Source organism: Amphiprion ocellaris, chromosome 14 (assembly GCF_022539595.1).
Source record: "Amphiprion ocellaris isolate individual 3 ecotype Okinawa chromosome 14, ASM2253959v1, whole genome shotgun sequence".
Classification (NCBI taxonomy): Eukaryota; Metazoa; Chordata; class Actinopteri; family Pomacentridae; genus Amphiprion; species Amphiprion ocellaris.
Window position 1 is genome coordinate 29495066 of NC_072779.1, and position 16710 is coordinate 29511775.

At 38.5% G+C, this 16710-nt stretch overlaps 1 protein-coding gene across 1 annotated transcript in view; it reads left to right on the forward strand.

The window, feature by feature from the left end:
- The window catches only part of vps37d (VPS37D subunit of ESCRT-I), a 50763-nt gene extending 35757 nt beyond the window's left edge, over nucleotides 1-15006 (forward strand). The window contains exon 4 of the mRNA XM_023263060.3: nucleotides 8854-15006. Coding sequence (XP_023118828.1) covers nucleotides 8854-9393 — 540 coding nt within the window. The 3' untranslated portion in view covers nucleotides 9394-15006. The remainder of the gene's footprint in view (nucleotides 1-8853) is intronic.
- Nucleotides 15007-16710: the final 1704 nt, after the last annotated feature.

Here is a 16710-nt window from a genome sequence, read left to right on the forward strand (position 1 = left end):
GTTGCATGTCAGCTTATTAATCAAACTACCAAAACATGCACCATAAGATAAGATTAGATGAGGTAAGCCTTCGTTAATCCAACAGTGGGGAACTTTGCAGTGTTACAGCAGCAAAGATTGAGAAAATATTTAGGGATTATAGTATAAAAATAAAATATAGAGTGTGTAACAAATTAACTGTACCATTTGTTTTAAAAATGAGAAAACAATTATTTTAGAAATCTGTCAAAAAACTTGTTTCAAACTAAAAATTGTATTGTTATTTATTAGGCAAATAACAAACAGGAACAGCTAAACAATCCTTAGTCACATATATTAACCAAACATTTTAATATTTTGTATGACCCCCTTCTTGCTGCCATTGTTATTATGTACGTTTCCGCAGTCACTTTTGTTATTGGGTTCCAAAGAGTTTCTAGCTGTTCCCAGAGACTTGCTTTGGATGAATGAAGATTTTTGAATTCAGCAAATCCTTATGCGTCACCATTTTGAACAGAAGTGAGAAATTTCATACTGAATTCGGGTTTTTATACCCGAATTTGAGCCAGCACTCTGGTATTCTCTGAGAAGTCAGAAATTCATCAAGAATAACATACAACCACCACAATAATTTTTTTGTGTGTCCAGGAGTGGAAGCAAAGGGCTGTAATTTGGGATCTCAATCAAAAAAATTATGTGCTTTACTATTTTTTTCTGCTTCTTTTTGTAAAACAATAAATTTGAAAATTCATGAATAACAGCAATAATTATATTTTAGCATTAAACATATCAGTTTGATTAAAGAGCTGGGACATAATGGTGGATTAACTATAACAGAATCATAAAAATGTTTTGGGAATCAGCAGTATTGTTAATTTAGGGCAACAAACACCTTACACTGGGTGGTGGTCTAATAAATTTGTTAAGCACTGTAGGCAATAAGTACTAGTTATTGCTAGTACTATTATTGCACAGATTGTACATAAGTAGAAAGACCAAGGAAATAACATGAAAAATAGATATTGCATGGGGTTTTTAAAGGGCAAAATATTAACTATTCACATGATATGGTACTAACACCAGTTACAGTTTGGATAGTTTCTTTATCAGCTGTAGTACACAAATGTTACAGTTATTAAGATTGGAGTTTTAGTAGATATTTTACAGCTAATATAATATCTTAATAGTACAAGCTCCAGAGTCAAGCTCAAAATGACCCATTTGGAGATTAAATGCACTTAAAAGAAGACTGCTGAGAAGATGATGTTGCTTTTATAAAATGCTGCAGCCACTCTAGGATAGTTTTCACAAAAATAGACAAAGTGATATCTAAATTTATCTGTTGCATAAAGCTGTTTAGCTGTTGGATATCTTGAGTAGGACTTCTTTTAAAACTATGAAACATGACTGAATACACAACAAAATACAACCCCATCACTCCAGCACAACACATATACACTGTTTAACAATTTAACAGTGACAAAAGGGAAAATTTAGCCAAAAAGTTAACAGTAAACACCAAAAAACATGGGGAAAAAAAATGCAGCTACGGGTTATATTGGGCGAGTTAATGCAGTTCTCGAAAAGCTTCTTCCTTTGTCATTGCTCACTCAACAATCTTATCAGCAAGCCACAAATAATGAGCCATGTTTTCAAAGCATCACTGAATGTTATGTGACAATGACCACAAATTAGTGTCGTGTAAACATAAATGAGCTCCTGTTTTTTAAATGTAATCATTTGTATGTGGAAGCTAATGAATAGAAATATGGCTAATGATTAAAACAGAATAAATACCAGCCACAAGTAGCATCAAAAACAGAGTTTGATGTTTAAAAAGATTCCAACTTTTGACTGCTTGTAAATGTAATTTAACATGCTGAGGTGTGGTGCTAAACGTTTTTTGGCAGTAGTGGTTAACAGTATGTCTGAGTAACACTCCTGCAGCAGCTGTCAGTCAAACACACAACATCGCACCCACTCAGGCTTGAAGGCTAAAAGACAAAGACAGTTCCTTTGAATCATTATTTAATATATTAACAGCCAATTTGAAAATCACACGTTCAACTAAATTTACACAACCGCACTGAATTTTGGCTGAAAACAGCAGATTTTTGTGATATCATTTGGTCTTTAGACATCAGATTATGTGCATAGCACTTTAGATGTTTATATTTTTATCCATCATACAATGTTTAGGGCAAATACATGTATGGTGACGAACCTAAACATACTGCCAGAGTCACACACAGCTATCTTCAGCCATAGATAGGAGGAATGTTGGGGCTGTTTTAATCCCCTGAACCCCAAAATCCTCTATTAAGTTGGAAAGAGATACAATTTATTGTTTAAATTGCCAAAATGACGCCATTTATCAGAACCAAAAACTGTGAAAACAAAAAGATTTTCAACTTTCCAATGGTCCTTGAACTACTCATCTGTCACCTGCTGTAAAGAATTACTTTATTCTACATGCGTCATTTAAATATACAACTAAAATAGACTGCACCAGATTCTGTACAAACAAACAAACACAACAAGTTCCACACTTTTCAGTGACAAAAATTCAGGGACCTCTTAATTTTGAGGTAAAATTTAAGTTGTAATAATTCTTTAGTATGTTGAGTCACCATTTTACTCTGGTACTGATAGCATTGTAGACACTTGGAAAAATGTTGTACATGTTGAGTCCAGATTTTTACATTTTTGTAAAAGAAATAATCAAAGATATTTACAGGTTTTTTTAAAAAAAAACTTTTTTCATGATTTATGGCATTATAAATTTGTTATACTGCACAAAAGAGGTCTTGAGAAATTTCTACTTATAGCAATGGTTGTGCTGTTCCCTGTTTTCTATTCTATTCTATTTTTTATATTGTAGTGAAAAATTAGCTTACAGTGAAGAAACATCTGTCAGGGTGGTCTCTTTTATTCCTGTTAACTTGACTTGGTATGAAATTAATGAATTAAAACTGTTAGAATCTACAGTTTGACTTAAGACCCTAAAATGTTTGAACAGTTCTATGTAGACTTTCTGTGTTTCATGTATTCCTGGTATGCACCGTGTCAACAAAAAGCACTTAAAAGTAGACTTAGGGAACTTCCTTGTTGGAATAAAACAATAGCAGTTATGTTTGGCCGGTCTGCGTTGTTTATCTCTGTCGTGCTCGTGTTCGTTACAAACAGAAAGCTTAAGCTGCAATAATTCATCACGTTCACCTCTGTGAACGAGACGCATCGATCAGCGCTCCTGTTTAAATCCTGCATTTTTTTTTCACTTTGGCCTCAGTCGTTACAGTGAGGGAGTCTTACTCACCGGTGAAACCCACACTGCAGCTCCGGGCTCGGATTGATCCACACAGCACACCTCCCCCTCCTCCTCCGCCTCACATGGCTGCGATCAATACCTCCGTGACTCAGTCATTAGATCGACTGCCCACTGATTGATTAAGCAACACCCGGCACAAACCAAGCAGCCTCGGTGAATGACAAAACGCCTGAATACAGACACATCGGTAAATATTTGATCTGCTGCTTTAATCTCTGTCTTGTCCATCAGGGTAAAGAAGAGTTTATAATAAGGTATTTTGTAATTACTGCATGTTGAAGATGGACCATGGATGAAAGAACTCTTAAAATCACACTCCTCTGTGTGTTTAATCAGAGCTCTGTGATTCAGTAGGCCTGAATCGATACCAGCCTGTTTAATGTCTGTGTTGTGTGACTATCTATCTGGATCTAAGATTAAGCCCTCAGAGAGTCGTCAGTTCTGTGGAAAACCGTCTTGAATTTCATGGTCGTTCTTCAGCAGCACTGACATCAAATGCAGCAGCTTCCACGGCATCCTCCTTCAGAATTCAGATTGATTCACAGTGGAGGCGCCGTGGCCATAAAAATCTGGAAAAACGTGTTGTTGTTTTTTTATACTAGTCTCTGAAGCGTCTGGCCAACGGCTTCCTCCTCTTTGCCCCCAAGTCAAACATGTTTCTTTACATACGGAGGATTCCTCGTCAGGTACCAACATGACCACGGATGTAGGAAATGAAAAGTCGCTGTTGTCTTCCGTGCTCCTCTAAATCAAATCACCTGTCAGCCTCCTACGTGACCTTGTTTTACTTCATTTGTACAGATAAAAGTTGAACTGAGGAAACAGACAGCAGCCTGTTTGTTTTGGTTTTTTTTAAAGTTGACAACAGAAGCTCAAAGGGGAATTTTATTAAAGGAGTAGACTGTCGGTCTGTGTCAGTTTTTGGTTTTTGTCATGCATGCAAATGTACAAAAACACTTCAAGAAAAGCTGTTTAACTGTACATGTGTTTGGGATTCAGCTTACATCTTTAGTCCCCAACTGGATTTCTTATATTTTTTTCAATTGGGTGGAGGATTTTATATGCTGTGTCAAAGAACAACAATTAAACAAAAATGGGAAAAAAATACTATTGATAATTAGGATGTATTTTTAAATATTAGCTGCACTGGACAGCTGTTCATCTAAATCAGCGACTAATAGTTATTTATAAAAATTATTTTTATTGCTAATGAATCTGCAGATTATTCTCCTACTTATTTATTTCCTGCACAAAATGTCAGAATATTGTGAAAAAGGTGACCTCTTGAAATTCATTCATTCAAATTCATTTTTTTGGTCCAGCAGTCTAAAGTCATCAAATATTCATTTTACTATCATAGAAGACAAATAAAAGCAGCAAATAGTCGTATCTGAGAAAAGTGGAGCCAGCAAATATTTGGCATTCTTGCTTGAGTGTGACATAATGAAAGAGTTGACGGTTTTCTGACCTTGAATGCAGTTACCATCCAGCCGTTTTCCACTCTAGGACCCTGTGGGCCATTTTAATGTGAACCGAGCTTTTTCGACTGCAAGAACATCCCTGTAAAATCTCTTATAGAGCCATTTTTGGGGGGAAATGAAGCACAGAGGGTAGGTAATTCTTAGCAGCTCTGAAAAACCTCTGTGCAAGACTACACTGATTTGTTAAACTTGGAGAAGGCATTTTTTGGCCCTTTTGATGTCCTCATCGAGTAGCAATCGACTCTTCTTAAACATCTTCGTCAAAGAAAATTTCACCTTATATTCTGCCACGACAAACCTTCATTTTTCTATTTCAAACATGCTCATTGAACTGGAGATATGTCCAAAACTACTATTTGTTGTTTAAAGCTAACGTTGTGGTGAAATCTGCAATGGAAATAGAAAAGTCCAATGTTCCTGCAGTGGAAGGACAGCTATTTTTTCCTCCTGCATTAAAAAATAATATCATCCTAATGAATTACTTCTTGGACACAGCTTGTATTTTGCAATAAACTGCTTAAGTAGAGACTAACAAGAAGAAGACAGCCGATGAGGCACCAGGCTTCATGATTTAATTATGCTGTAAAATCATTGATGCTGTAGCCAAAGCTGTGGCTCATTTTTATTTTACTTCATAAAGGTGTGCTGAGCAGTATGAGCATTAGACTTGCATATATATATATATATATAGTAAATTGTGTTGACTTGAGGTGAAATTAAATGAGCTTTGCCAGTAGCAGCTGTTGAATATTATCAGTACGGCCAATATATGCTGGGAGAGCTGATATTTAATGGTGTCCAGGCCAGATGGAGGAGCTCAGTAGTCACAGTGGGGGAAGACTCAGTGGGAGGAAATGTAATAAACCAGAAACTCCACCAATCACACGACAGTGACAGTTAGTGGAGGGGTGGTGAGAAAATTTACACCACACCAAACATCCGACTTAACAGTTGGTCTGTGATTTACCACCTCGGTGTCAACAGGCTTCAGGAAAAGACCAACAGAGAATTGGTTCCACTAACAAGTGTCAGTGCATTCAAGACCAGATATAACTTTCTCCTCTGAGCCGCTGAGCAAATTACTGAGCCTTTGTTGAAAACATAACTATGTATTCATGGCTTGTTTTTAAAGATTTATGTCTTCAGTAGGAACCTGCCTGAGGCTGAGTGCCTCAGATGGAGAAATGTTTAGAGACAGGCAAACGCATGGTTGGTTTTGATCGTTTTATGGGTTTTGTTGACAGCGAAAAAATAGAGAATAATATGTTAAAAAAATCTACACCAGTTTGTTGAGGATGTTTCACGTTCTGTTTATTGAAACTGTATGGTAACATAATCTCAAATCAGATCCATTTACGACAGATCACATAGACTGATCTGATTGGTTTTTAGTTGTTTTTTCTTGGGGAAATATCCCACCCCACTACTTTTCTTGAGTTTTATTACTCATTAATATGCAGCATTGGACAGCAGGTCAATCTTCTCATGTTCAGTGCATTTTCAAGCTCAGGAGAAACCAGGTCACCGTGAGAAATCAGGTTACACGGGACATCACAGATCACATGCACAGCTGAAGCTATCAATGAACACATTGACTAAACACTCTGTGACAACAGTTTTATCTATCAAATAATCATTTTTCAAGCCAAAAAAACTAAACATTTGATAGATCCAACTTTGCAAATGTGAGGATTTGCAGCTTTTTTGAGGTATAAACCAAATATATTTGGATTTTGGACAGTTGAAGACATTGGATTAGGATTTAGGAAAAAGTTCTGTCCTTTGAATAATCCCACATACATTCTTCAGATTTATCAAAAACTGTTAGTTGAAGCCAAGATTAAACTACAGGGTGTCTCTAAAGTCTGGACACAGGAAATCTCATTAACTATATTTTTTTTGCCTCTACAGATAAAATATGGCTTTGTCAAAGGAATAAAGAGTTGAACTGGTACTTCTCAGTGAACGTGAAGGATGGACATATGAAAACATAGGGTTAGGGTTAGGGAAGCTGATACATTTGGTTGTCCAGAATGGGGTTGTCCATGACACAAACTGTTTCTTTCAACTTTTTAACCACCTTCACCACCGTGGAAAAGCCAAGTGGAATCCTCCTTGGATGACGTGGACTAAATTCATCTGCTACCTTTCCATATGTCCATCCTTCACGTCCACTGAGAAGTACCAGTTCAACTCTTTCTTCTTTTGACAACGCCATATTTAATCAGTGGAGATAAAAAAATTCTAGTTAATGAGATCTCCTATGTGTCCAGACTTAGGGGACACCCAAAGTATTTTGATAATCAGTTGATCTTATTTTAGCTAAAAATGACCAAAATATGCAACGTTATGCATCTAAAATGTGAATGTGTGCTGATTTTATTTGTTGAATGTAGCATTAAATGGAAATTCTGAATTCTTGGAACTTTTTGGTCAGACAGGACAGGACATTTCGGTGTCACCTTTTCACATTTGTCACAATATTCTGACATTTTAATGATACGATTATTTTTACTGAAAATATCTGTTGCTCAGTTTTGTCTTGTTTTAACATTTTTACTTGGTTACTGTACAAACATTTTTTAACAGTTTTTACCAACAGAATCCGTCCTTTTCACAATCATTTCATCTTTTTCTGTTGACGTAAGAGAAACATGGTTGACATGAAAAGATTTTTGCTGGAGATCATTAAGCCACATGCAGGTTTTTGTTTTGATATCTGAAGTGACAGCGCAGTCGGACGAGAGCAGTGACAGAGCAGCGTATAATATTTCTTTATAGTGCATATGTATATGTGCAGGTTTTAAAAATAGTCCGATGTTTAGTGGCAGAAGCTGACGGATTGAAACTTCTGGAGCTCGATGTCAGTTCTAGTTTTATCGTAACTTCAAGTGAAATTACTGGAAATTCAAAGACTCACAGCCGACTGATCTTTACTTTCATCCTGCCACACCGATGCTGCAGCGATACTTTCTTTCTCTGAAGTTGCTTTTCTTCTCTTGTTGGAAACTCGGTTGTTTGTATACATCACCATGAAATTATCTTCCACTGACAGAGGTATAGCTGATAATAATGCTTCTCTGATCTCTTACCTCGGTTATGGAAACATCATTTACATGAAAAAAAAAATCAGCAGCAGAAAATCCACAGTGTCCTTAATGATATGTAAACACGCTGCATCAAAACCACATGACGCCTTATATCTGCATGTGTTGAAAGACATTTTGTTCAGTTCCCTTGAAAAGGTATTTTCTCTTGCTTGCTATAGACAGTAGTGTCTTTGTGTGTTTCGGGGGCTTTTGGGAAACATTATACATTAAAAAATAGACAACTGTGGTCAGCACAACAAACACTGTTAGCTACAGAGGCGAAGACACTTTAAATGTGGAATTCCCAGGAGAGGATTTGAGTCAAATTAATTCTCTGCTGCTTTATACCTGCTACGTACAGCTGGGAAACAGTGACAAAAACGTGATATAAATGGCAATAAATATATATGCTCAGTTGTAGGCTTTAAAGCCCCACCTGGCTCCTCTGGCCTTCTGTGACCACTATTACTGTGAGAATGTATTACATTGCATGTCTGTGGTTGTATAACAACTTAATTTGGTGAAAGGCTGAAGAGGCTCTGTGTGTTTTGGCCACAGACTTGTAAAATAAATCTGTGCCTTTTCGTTACAGGCCTGTGTCAAACTGGATCAGTGAAAGAGTCACTGTGGTTAATGCAGCCGTTACTTCACTAACATAACTTCTGCTCTTCGTTCGAGGCTCACACACAGCTTCTCCCATCCTGGGAACACATACAAAGATAGAGCTCAAAGCTTTCAAGCTCTGCCAGATGTAACAGTTGCAGCACATGGGCCATTGTCAGCTGTGTAAAATGTACTTACAGTGAAATATTGTGGCCAACAAACTATGCAAGAGTTCACAGGTAAACATCCCCGAGCTGATCAAATCCTCTTTATACTTACAGGAGTTTGTTTGAACGATTCCCTGCAGTCGGACCCCCCTTTGTGTGTTATCCTGCCTGCTGATGCTGGTTTATTTGTCTGCCCTGCTTCACAGGAGCTGCTGGAGAAGTTCATGGAGGGAAACGTAAGCCTGGATGAGTTCTTGGACTCCTTCCAAAGCTCCAGGAAGACGTATCACATCCGCCGGGCTCAAGCGGAGAAAATGCAAGAGCTCGCTCAAGCAAAGAAGCAGCCGGGCAAAACCAAGAGGTCGGAAGAGAGCAAAGTCCCGGAGGTGAAGAAGGACTCAGAGCTGCCACAGGAGCCTCAGCGGCCCAACGGATTCGTGGCGCAGGGACCTCTCAGAGTGTTCCAAGTCCGCTATGGCCTCACGCCGGCCATCCTCCTCCCTCATTACCCTGTGTCCCCCCCTGCCTCGGCTCCAGGCCATCAGAGTAGTACCCCCACTCCGGAACCCCACCTGGGACAGACCCACATTCTGAGCCCCAGCACCCCGCTGCCGGGACACGGCCAGCCGGTCGGCCTCAGGGTCATCGGACAGCTATCAGGCGGCTGGCCGGCTAACGGGCGGCCGGTGCGAGTGCAGCAGCTTTACAGGCCGAACCCTCAACAGCCCGAACCGCCGTACCGATAAACCCCAAGAGCGGGGAGGAGGATGAAAAGCCGGCTTGAGAGGTCTTCCGAGACGTGGAAACAAACAGTGGGTGTCACAATCACGTAAGCAAAGACTGATCAAGAGACAGGCAGCACTGCAGACGCCCGTTTCTGTTCTCCATCCATGACACACAAATGTAACCATCAAGGGAAGCAGAGCAGAGGTAGTGAGGCGGCAGACCACGGAGACAGGCAGGACTAGGGATGGGCGGCGATAGCTACTACCAGGCCCCATAAACCAGTCTGTTAGATCTCTCCTTATTCTTTCTCATTAGTGGAAAACACCCAGGCGGCAGCTTCTTATATCTGCTGAAAATGACAGACCTCACCGGCTGCAGCTTATCTGAGCTGCAGCTAATAAAAGTTTATTTGTTAGCGGCTAAAGTGGTTCAGCCAAAGATCAGAGCTTGTGCAAGAACATTTACATTTTTCTGTGACAAGTCTCCATAAAACTGTTCCGCGATGCATTCACCACACACTCCAGACTGCACAGACTTGTGTTCAATTGCTTGTTTCAGTCTGTTGTTGGGGAAGGTTTAAAAAAATATCATTAATTGATTACCGTAAAAACATTACCAAAGAAGAAAAATCACCTCTCAGACCTGAAAAAATAAGAGTAGTGGAATTAGAGGCCCTGAAACTATTGGAAATATTAATAGTAAACAAACAACTGTGACAGAAATAAAGACTGCCTTTAATATGATACCAGATGCTAAAAACGTCTTTCTAAAGCCGAGCTGCCCTTCCCTGAAATTCAAGGTCATATGACAGTTACAGAAATATCCAAGCCCTTCTCAGACATGTGACACTGGCAACTTCATCACATTCATAATATATTAATATTCCTCAAAGCTTTATTCAGATGCATTAGCTGTTTCCATACTGTATTTTGAAGTGTATTTTGAAGTGTTACAACAGGAAATGTACATAAACAGAAAAATTCCAATTTCAAAAGAAAGTATTTGTACTCATTTGAGGTAGCTCTTGTCTTTTTTTAAAAGAATAGTTGATACAAAATGGGAGATGGAAATTACCATTTACCTCATATGACTGATCAGCTGCCTCTGCTTGTTTCGTTGTCTCTGGACATCATGAATTATTGCCAGTAACAGCTCACGTGAAGTAATAATTTAAAACTTTCCCAAAATTAAACAATCTCTGAAGACTTCTCTCCATTTTTCTCATTTTTGTCTTGAGGTGTTTTTGCACACAGTTGGTTCTGTTTTCAACTTCTATTTGTACTAATTTTGGCGGCATTTCAAAAATTCACTTCAAATTCGCTTGACAACTACACGGAAGCACAGTTTTCGCATGAGATATTGCAGTAAACCAGAATTCAAGCAGCAGCTAATACACACAAGATTAAATCTAAACCAAACGGTAGGCCTATCAAACTATCCAACTAACTGTGGATGGATAGAAATCAATAATAGCAAACAGGAGTTACAACTCAACAACAATTCTATGATGTTAATATTAATGTTTGCAATAATGCTGCTATAAAGACTGGAAAATTTCTGTTAATGCAGCTGAATGCAGTTTAGACCAGTGCCGTGTTGAAAATGATCTAATAAGATTGCTGTCTTGACTTTTACAGAAAAGTGAGCAGGGAGCTGACATGTTTAGATGCCGTCACATTAATGTAAAGGAGTGCATGTCTGAGAGGGGCTGTAGCCTGCAAAAGTGGTGTTACACTGTCAGGTGTTACAACAAAAGGTGACAAAAAATCTGCAAAAAGCACCCGAGGCAGCTGTTATATGAGAGAATTTCCTCACAACTACTGAAACGTACACAGTTGTGCTCAAATGTACCCATAAAACCCTCCAAAAAAATGTAAATAAATTGGGATTCACTATAATTACACTGTATAAATTAATGTTTTACCTCAGCTATTTTTGGCATCATGTTTAAAATTCACGTTCATTCAAATCCAGGTCAAATATGTGTCTTTCCCTCTGTGGAAAAAAATCCCAACAGTGTGTCAGACCACTTGTGAATTACATTCACAGGAAAGTCGCTCATCTGTGCCGCTTAAGAATAAATGGGAGGTTTGTGCACGAGTCCCGTTGTTTGTCAGCGCATCACTCTGCAACACAACTTTTCAGCCGCTGTGGATTGTGTTTTCATACTTTGCAGTTTCTCTGCAGTAGTGATGAGTTGATTAACAAGCGCCTCATTAAAATGCCTTGAATACTTCCAGTGAGTAGCTGGTGAAGTACAGTAGCCTGTGGCTGTTAATTCAGTGTGTCAGATACATTTAATTACATTTCATATGTTATGCAGCTTGTCTCATTTCCATTAATTAGGCTGTCGATAAAACCTGTAGTGTTTCTGCTTTCTCAGTCAACAAAAGCTGATTAAACATCTCAGAGTTGTTATTTTAACCTTTAGTTTCTGGAGGTAAGATTCAACTCGGGGCTGGATTTTGACAAAACGCTATCGAACCTCATCCCTAGTGAGAAGTTTTTATTGTTATTCCTAATTATTTTTTATATTTCACACTGATGGATGTGAAGCACAGGGTTGTGAAGCACATCTACGCCGCCGGAGAGGGAGAAAAAAAAAAAGGATCTCATTGTTCATTCATTCAGCCGAGGACAAAGGGAGGCTTTGTGAGATTCGAGGAGTCATCAAAATGAATGATGACATCAATAAAGTGGCGTTTAATATAAACTCTCATTGTTTTTCATCTGATCAAACAAAGCAGTGACATTCATACTGGAGTCATTCCCGAGATCATGAATGCTGATACGAGATCACTGCCCAGCAAATATAAAACAAAGAGCAGAGCAGGTGGTATTTATTAATAATTCCCAGACTACAACCTGTCAATAGTATTTGCAGTGTCATGTGTGTTTGAATCACGGTCAATTACCCAAAGCCTTCTGCCTTCTTGTGCGATTTCATTAACAGTGTTGCAGCTCACACCAGTGAGCAGTTTATTTATTCATGTAAATCCTGTTTTAAATGGCTGACTTCAAAGCGTCTTGTTTACCGTGCTAAATGAAGAGCTGCTTCTCCTTTCAAGGCAGCCAGTGTTTTTATTTCTCCCTCCAAGTGAGCTGCAGAGTGAGGGGAATTTAATCTCTATGAGAATGCCAGCACTCTGCAAGCCCACAGTCCAATCGTGAGGAGCTTTAGGAGGTTTCCTTCTTCATTTCACTCTCCTTTTTCCTCATCGTCCGTCCTGCTGCCTTTAAAGGGAAAAGCTTCGGATTGTAGTTGCAACGATTCTGTTCTTGAACGTACATTTCGCTCATTAATAACTCATAAGTGCATGCTTACTACAGCTTGACAAAGTACATGAAAATGCCTTTTACAGGCCAGTGCCCAGTTGCATAAAACATCTTCCGCTGTAAGGAAATCGTTGTTTTAATTTAGCTTGGAAAACATCTTTAAATAAGTAAGGATGTGTTTCAAGGCTCTGAGGATTTCTTTGAAGGGGAAATCCCATGTTTTTGTTTGTTTTTTTTTTCAACTAGGGTTACATTTTTGTAGGTTCAGCCATCGTTTCTGTCTAATAACATCCACAAAATCAGCTGCAGGGATCCTTAAATATATTTCCATTACTGAAAAAACTGGTGCAAATTAAAAATTTCTGGTGAAAATTATACAGATTTCCTCTAATATCATTTGTTACTCTGCAGTGCAGACAACTTTTCTTTGGTCTTTTCTCTGAAATGTTAATCTTTGCATCCCAACAAGTAAAACAAGGCCTTGCTAGAAAGCAACAAAAGGTCACTTACAGATGGTGCATTACCTGGAATTTAAATTGACCGACCAATTCTGTACCGTCTGTCAAAAACATGCGGCTTCTGTTACAAACTAATGAGCTATATACATATTTTTTTTAATTATTAGTCTCTTTTTCTGGGTGTCTAATTGTCTGTTTTGCTTTTCGTGATCTTATTTATTAATGAGTAGTCTGGCAGGTTGTAAAGAAAGTTAACCAGACTTTTTTGAAACGGAAAATGATTGTTGCTCAAAATCTCAGTGTTGTTATGACCGATTAAAATGATGGCTAAAACTCTGACAAAAAAGACCTGTGTGTCTTTTTGAAAGTCTGTCTTCAGGTGTGCAAACATCCTGAACAATGACAATGGAAAAATACCCTCGTGGTATTTTTTTAATTGGTGAAAAAGATGGAATATGCTACAAAAAGGTTCAGTAACTGTTAAAACGGAGGATTATATTTTGTTTGTTGACTGCCTGAGTCAAACTTCAGCATCATCTTCTTCGGCTGGATTGTTAACTCATTCTTTATTGCTTGTAATTTCATTTAATGTCATGCCTTTTGATCACATGGTTTTGGTTTATCCTTAATGCCTCTTTTAGTGTGCACATTATTAACACACACCAGCAAAATGTCAAAATGACTGGATTTTTTTATATATATATTTCTTATAACTTCCTTTAAAGGAACAGGAATACGTTTTGGGAAATATGCGTATTGTATTTGCTTTATTTTAGTTTAAAAATATTGAAGTCGGAAGTCTGTAGTAATATGAAGTCAGAACCAGGAACCAGTTTCACAAAGATGTTGCTGACTTGTGTATGATGTTTAAACTGTTCTCATAGATTTATCTACTATACGTTAATTTAACTCCAGGATAAGTTACAACTAGGATGTTTCCAAACTTCCATTTATTATCTTTAGCACCAAATCCTTATCATTTAGCCTTTTGTGTTCTGTTCCAATCAGCATCTTGCAAAGGCACATTTTTTACGTCTTTTTGAATGTTTTTCGTGCTCTTGTTCATGGTAGGATCAATACTGTTTACTGCCATTACTCTTAAATGCTGAATTTTCCCAGTAACACATCCTCAAAAATGTTAAATTCCTCCAAACCGCAGATGTTTTGAACAACGGTGGACAGAGTTGAGTGGTTTTTGGTTTGAAAAATTGTCCAGAATTCATCACAAATCCGTTCTATTTTTGCAACAGATAGCCGTACACATCTTTTATGGAGATTAAATTCATACCCAAAGATTATCTTTGTGAATCTGGCCAGAGGAGATGGTTAGCTTTACTCAGTTTAGTTTTATTCCACCCTGTTTCTAGTCTTTGTGCTAAGCTAAGCTAACTAGCTGCTGGTTGTATGTGCTTGGTGTGCTGAAAAAGCATGTTTCCTGAAATGCTGAACTCTTCCTTTAACAGAAACATTAATGTGAGAATGAGAAAGAAATAAACCTGTGATGCAGCTGGGCACTGGCTCCAACCAAACCTGCAGCTGTGCGTCCACTCAGGGTCTTAGGGAGGAAAAAACTGCAGTGATGCTTCTTAACCTGTAGCACAGAAGACCCAGGTGCTGGTGAGCTTGTACCCATGGAAGTCATGTTGCTCCCTTTTTACAGGATGCTCTGCCCATAACCATAACATCAAATCACCTCCTCAGACATGCCACTGCTGCGGGGAGATTTTTCCGAATGAACGCTCAAAAATGCTGTTACTGCTCAAAGTCCTGACGGTGATTTGTGTTTTTTTAACTTGTAACAGTGCCGTCTGAATCCTCCAAACTCACCGGGGTTTTATTCAGACATGATGGACGCTTATGTGTTTGGAATATTCTGATGTAAAGTGCTTGTTTCTGCGACTGTGGTTTCGTTTGTCCAGTCTGTTATATTGTGTGTCTCTTTTCGAACTCGGACTGATCCCAGCAGCCTTCTAAAAATAACCGAAAAATCAGATCAGTAGTACAACAGATGTTGCTTTAAATTTAAATAAAGTGCAGCCACTGACTGAACCAAACACCCTCAGACGTTTCAGACTATCTGCATGTCTGTGATGAAGGAGTCCGTGGCTGCAGACTTTCATACCAGATGATTATGAGCGATGTCAGAGCCGATCAGCGCTGCACTGAGTGAAGACGAGCTAATAATATCCAAGTTAACTCGTTTTACGTCCCTGCTGCAGCTCATGCTACAGGACGGTGTGTGTGTGTGTGTGTGTGTGTGTGTGTGTGTGTGTGTGTGTGTGTGTGTGTGTGTGTGTGTGTGTGTGTGTGTGTGTGTGTGTGTGTGTGTGTGTGTGTGTGTGTGTGTGTGTGTGTGTGTGTGTGTGTGTGTGTGTGTGTGTGTGTGTGTGTGACTGGACTCACGTGGCTGTCAAAACCTGTCAGAACAGGAAGAGCTGAAAGAAAGAAATGCCAGCTCCTTGATCCGATTACACAAAGAGGAGGAAAAATAACTTCTGCCTTTAAATTAAATATAATGGGGGCCTCATGTAAAGCAATTATGGATTCATGACAAAAAAAGTTCTCCATAAAGCCTCCCACAACAGTTGACTCAGAGACTTGTTTTGCATACAGTAGTTATCATTAACCTGAAGGGGCTCTTCAGTTTTGCCATTTATATAATTATATTTTCTCATTTGAATCCCATGTAGCAAAATAAAATCTCCAGTGTAGGTCTTGTGCTGCACAACACGTGGCAGTGATGTGCTCTGACGGCTACTTTCCGACCAAAAACAATTGCGCTAAATGATCTAAAGACTTGCATTTTATATTTTCCAGCCTCTTAAACCAAAAATAAAAACCCAGAAGAAGCTTCAGAGTCACAGGAGCTTGTTAAAGATGGAAATGTTTCGGTCCATGAACACACATTAAGCATTTATTGACACGTAATACAGCAGCTTCTGTGTAAAAACACTGAGCCAACGACATCTCAACATAAAACTGTTGTAGCTGAGTGCTGAAAGTGAATCCTTATTTATCTGAATTATTCACAATAAGTAAAGTAGGTTGCAAATACACAGGAGAAGTCAAACATGCCTCAGAGCTGCACAAAGGAAGCAGCAAAACATTAAAAAAATAACTAAAAATAAGCAAAAGTGCAACAACTGTGAAGCGGTGTAGAAGCAGGGGTTCCCAACATGTGGGTCAGGGTGCCACAAGTGGCCCAAGGATTAATTAGAAAGATTCTGAGATAATTAAAGGTGCAGCTCTGTCTCCCAAAAAATACACTCCAATATATTTATTCTACATTCTCTATTACATTTTGAAGTTTTTCCTGACAAATTGTTTGCGATGAATCACAAATAAATTTCATATTTAATATTAATTTAGCTATGCATTTATTGCATTACTGTTACTCCTTTTCAACCAACCAATCATAAGTTAGAAGGGGTGGGACTTGTCACCATGGTAACCCAGAAAATGGAGGAGAAGCTTCAAACTTGTGGTGAAAGCTGGTATTTTAAACCAAACTGCAGATTTTGGGTCTAAACACCAAGCAGCAAATGAAAACGTAACTCAAGTTTAAGAGTCAAAGTTACTGACTTGTGCTTTATGGTTCCTTCA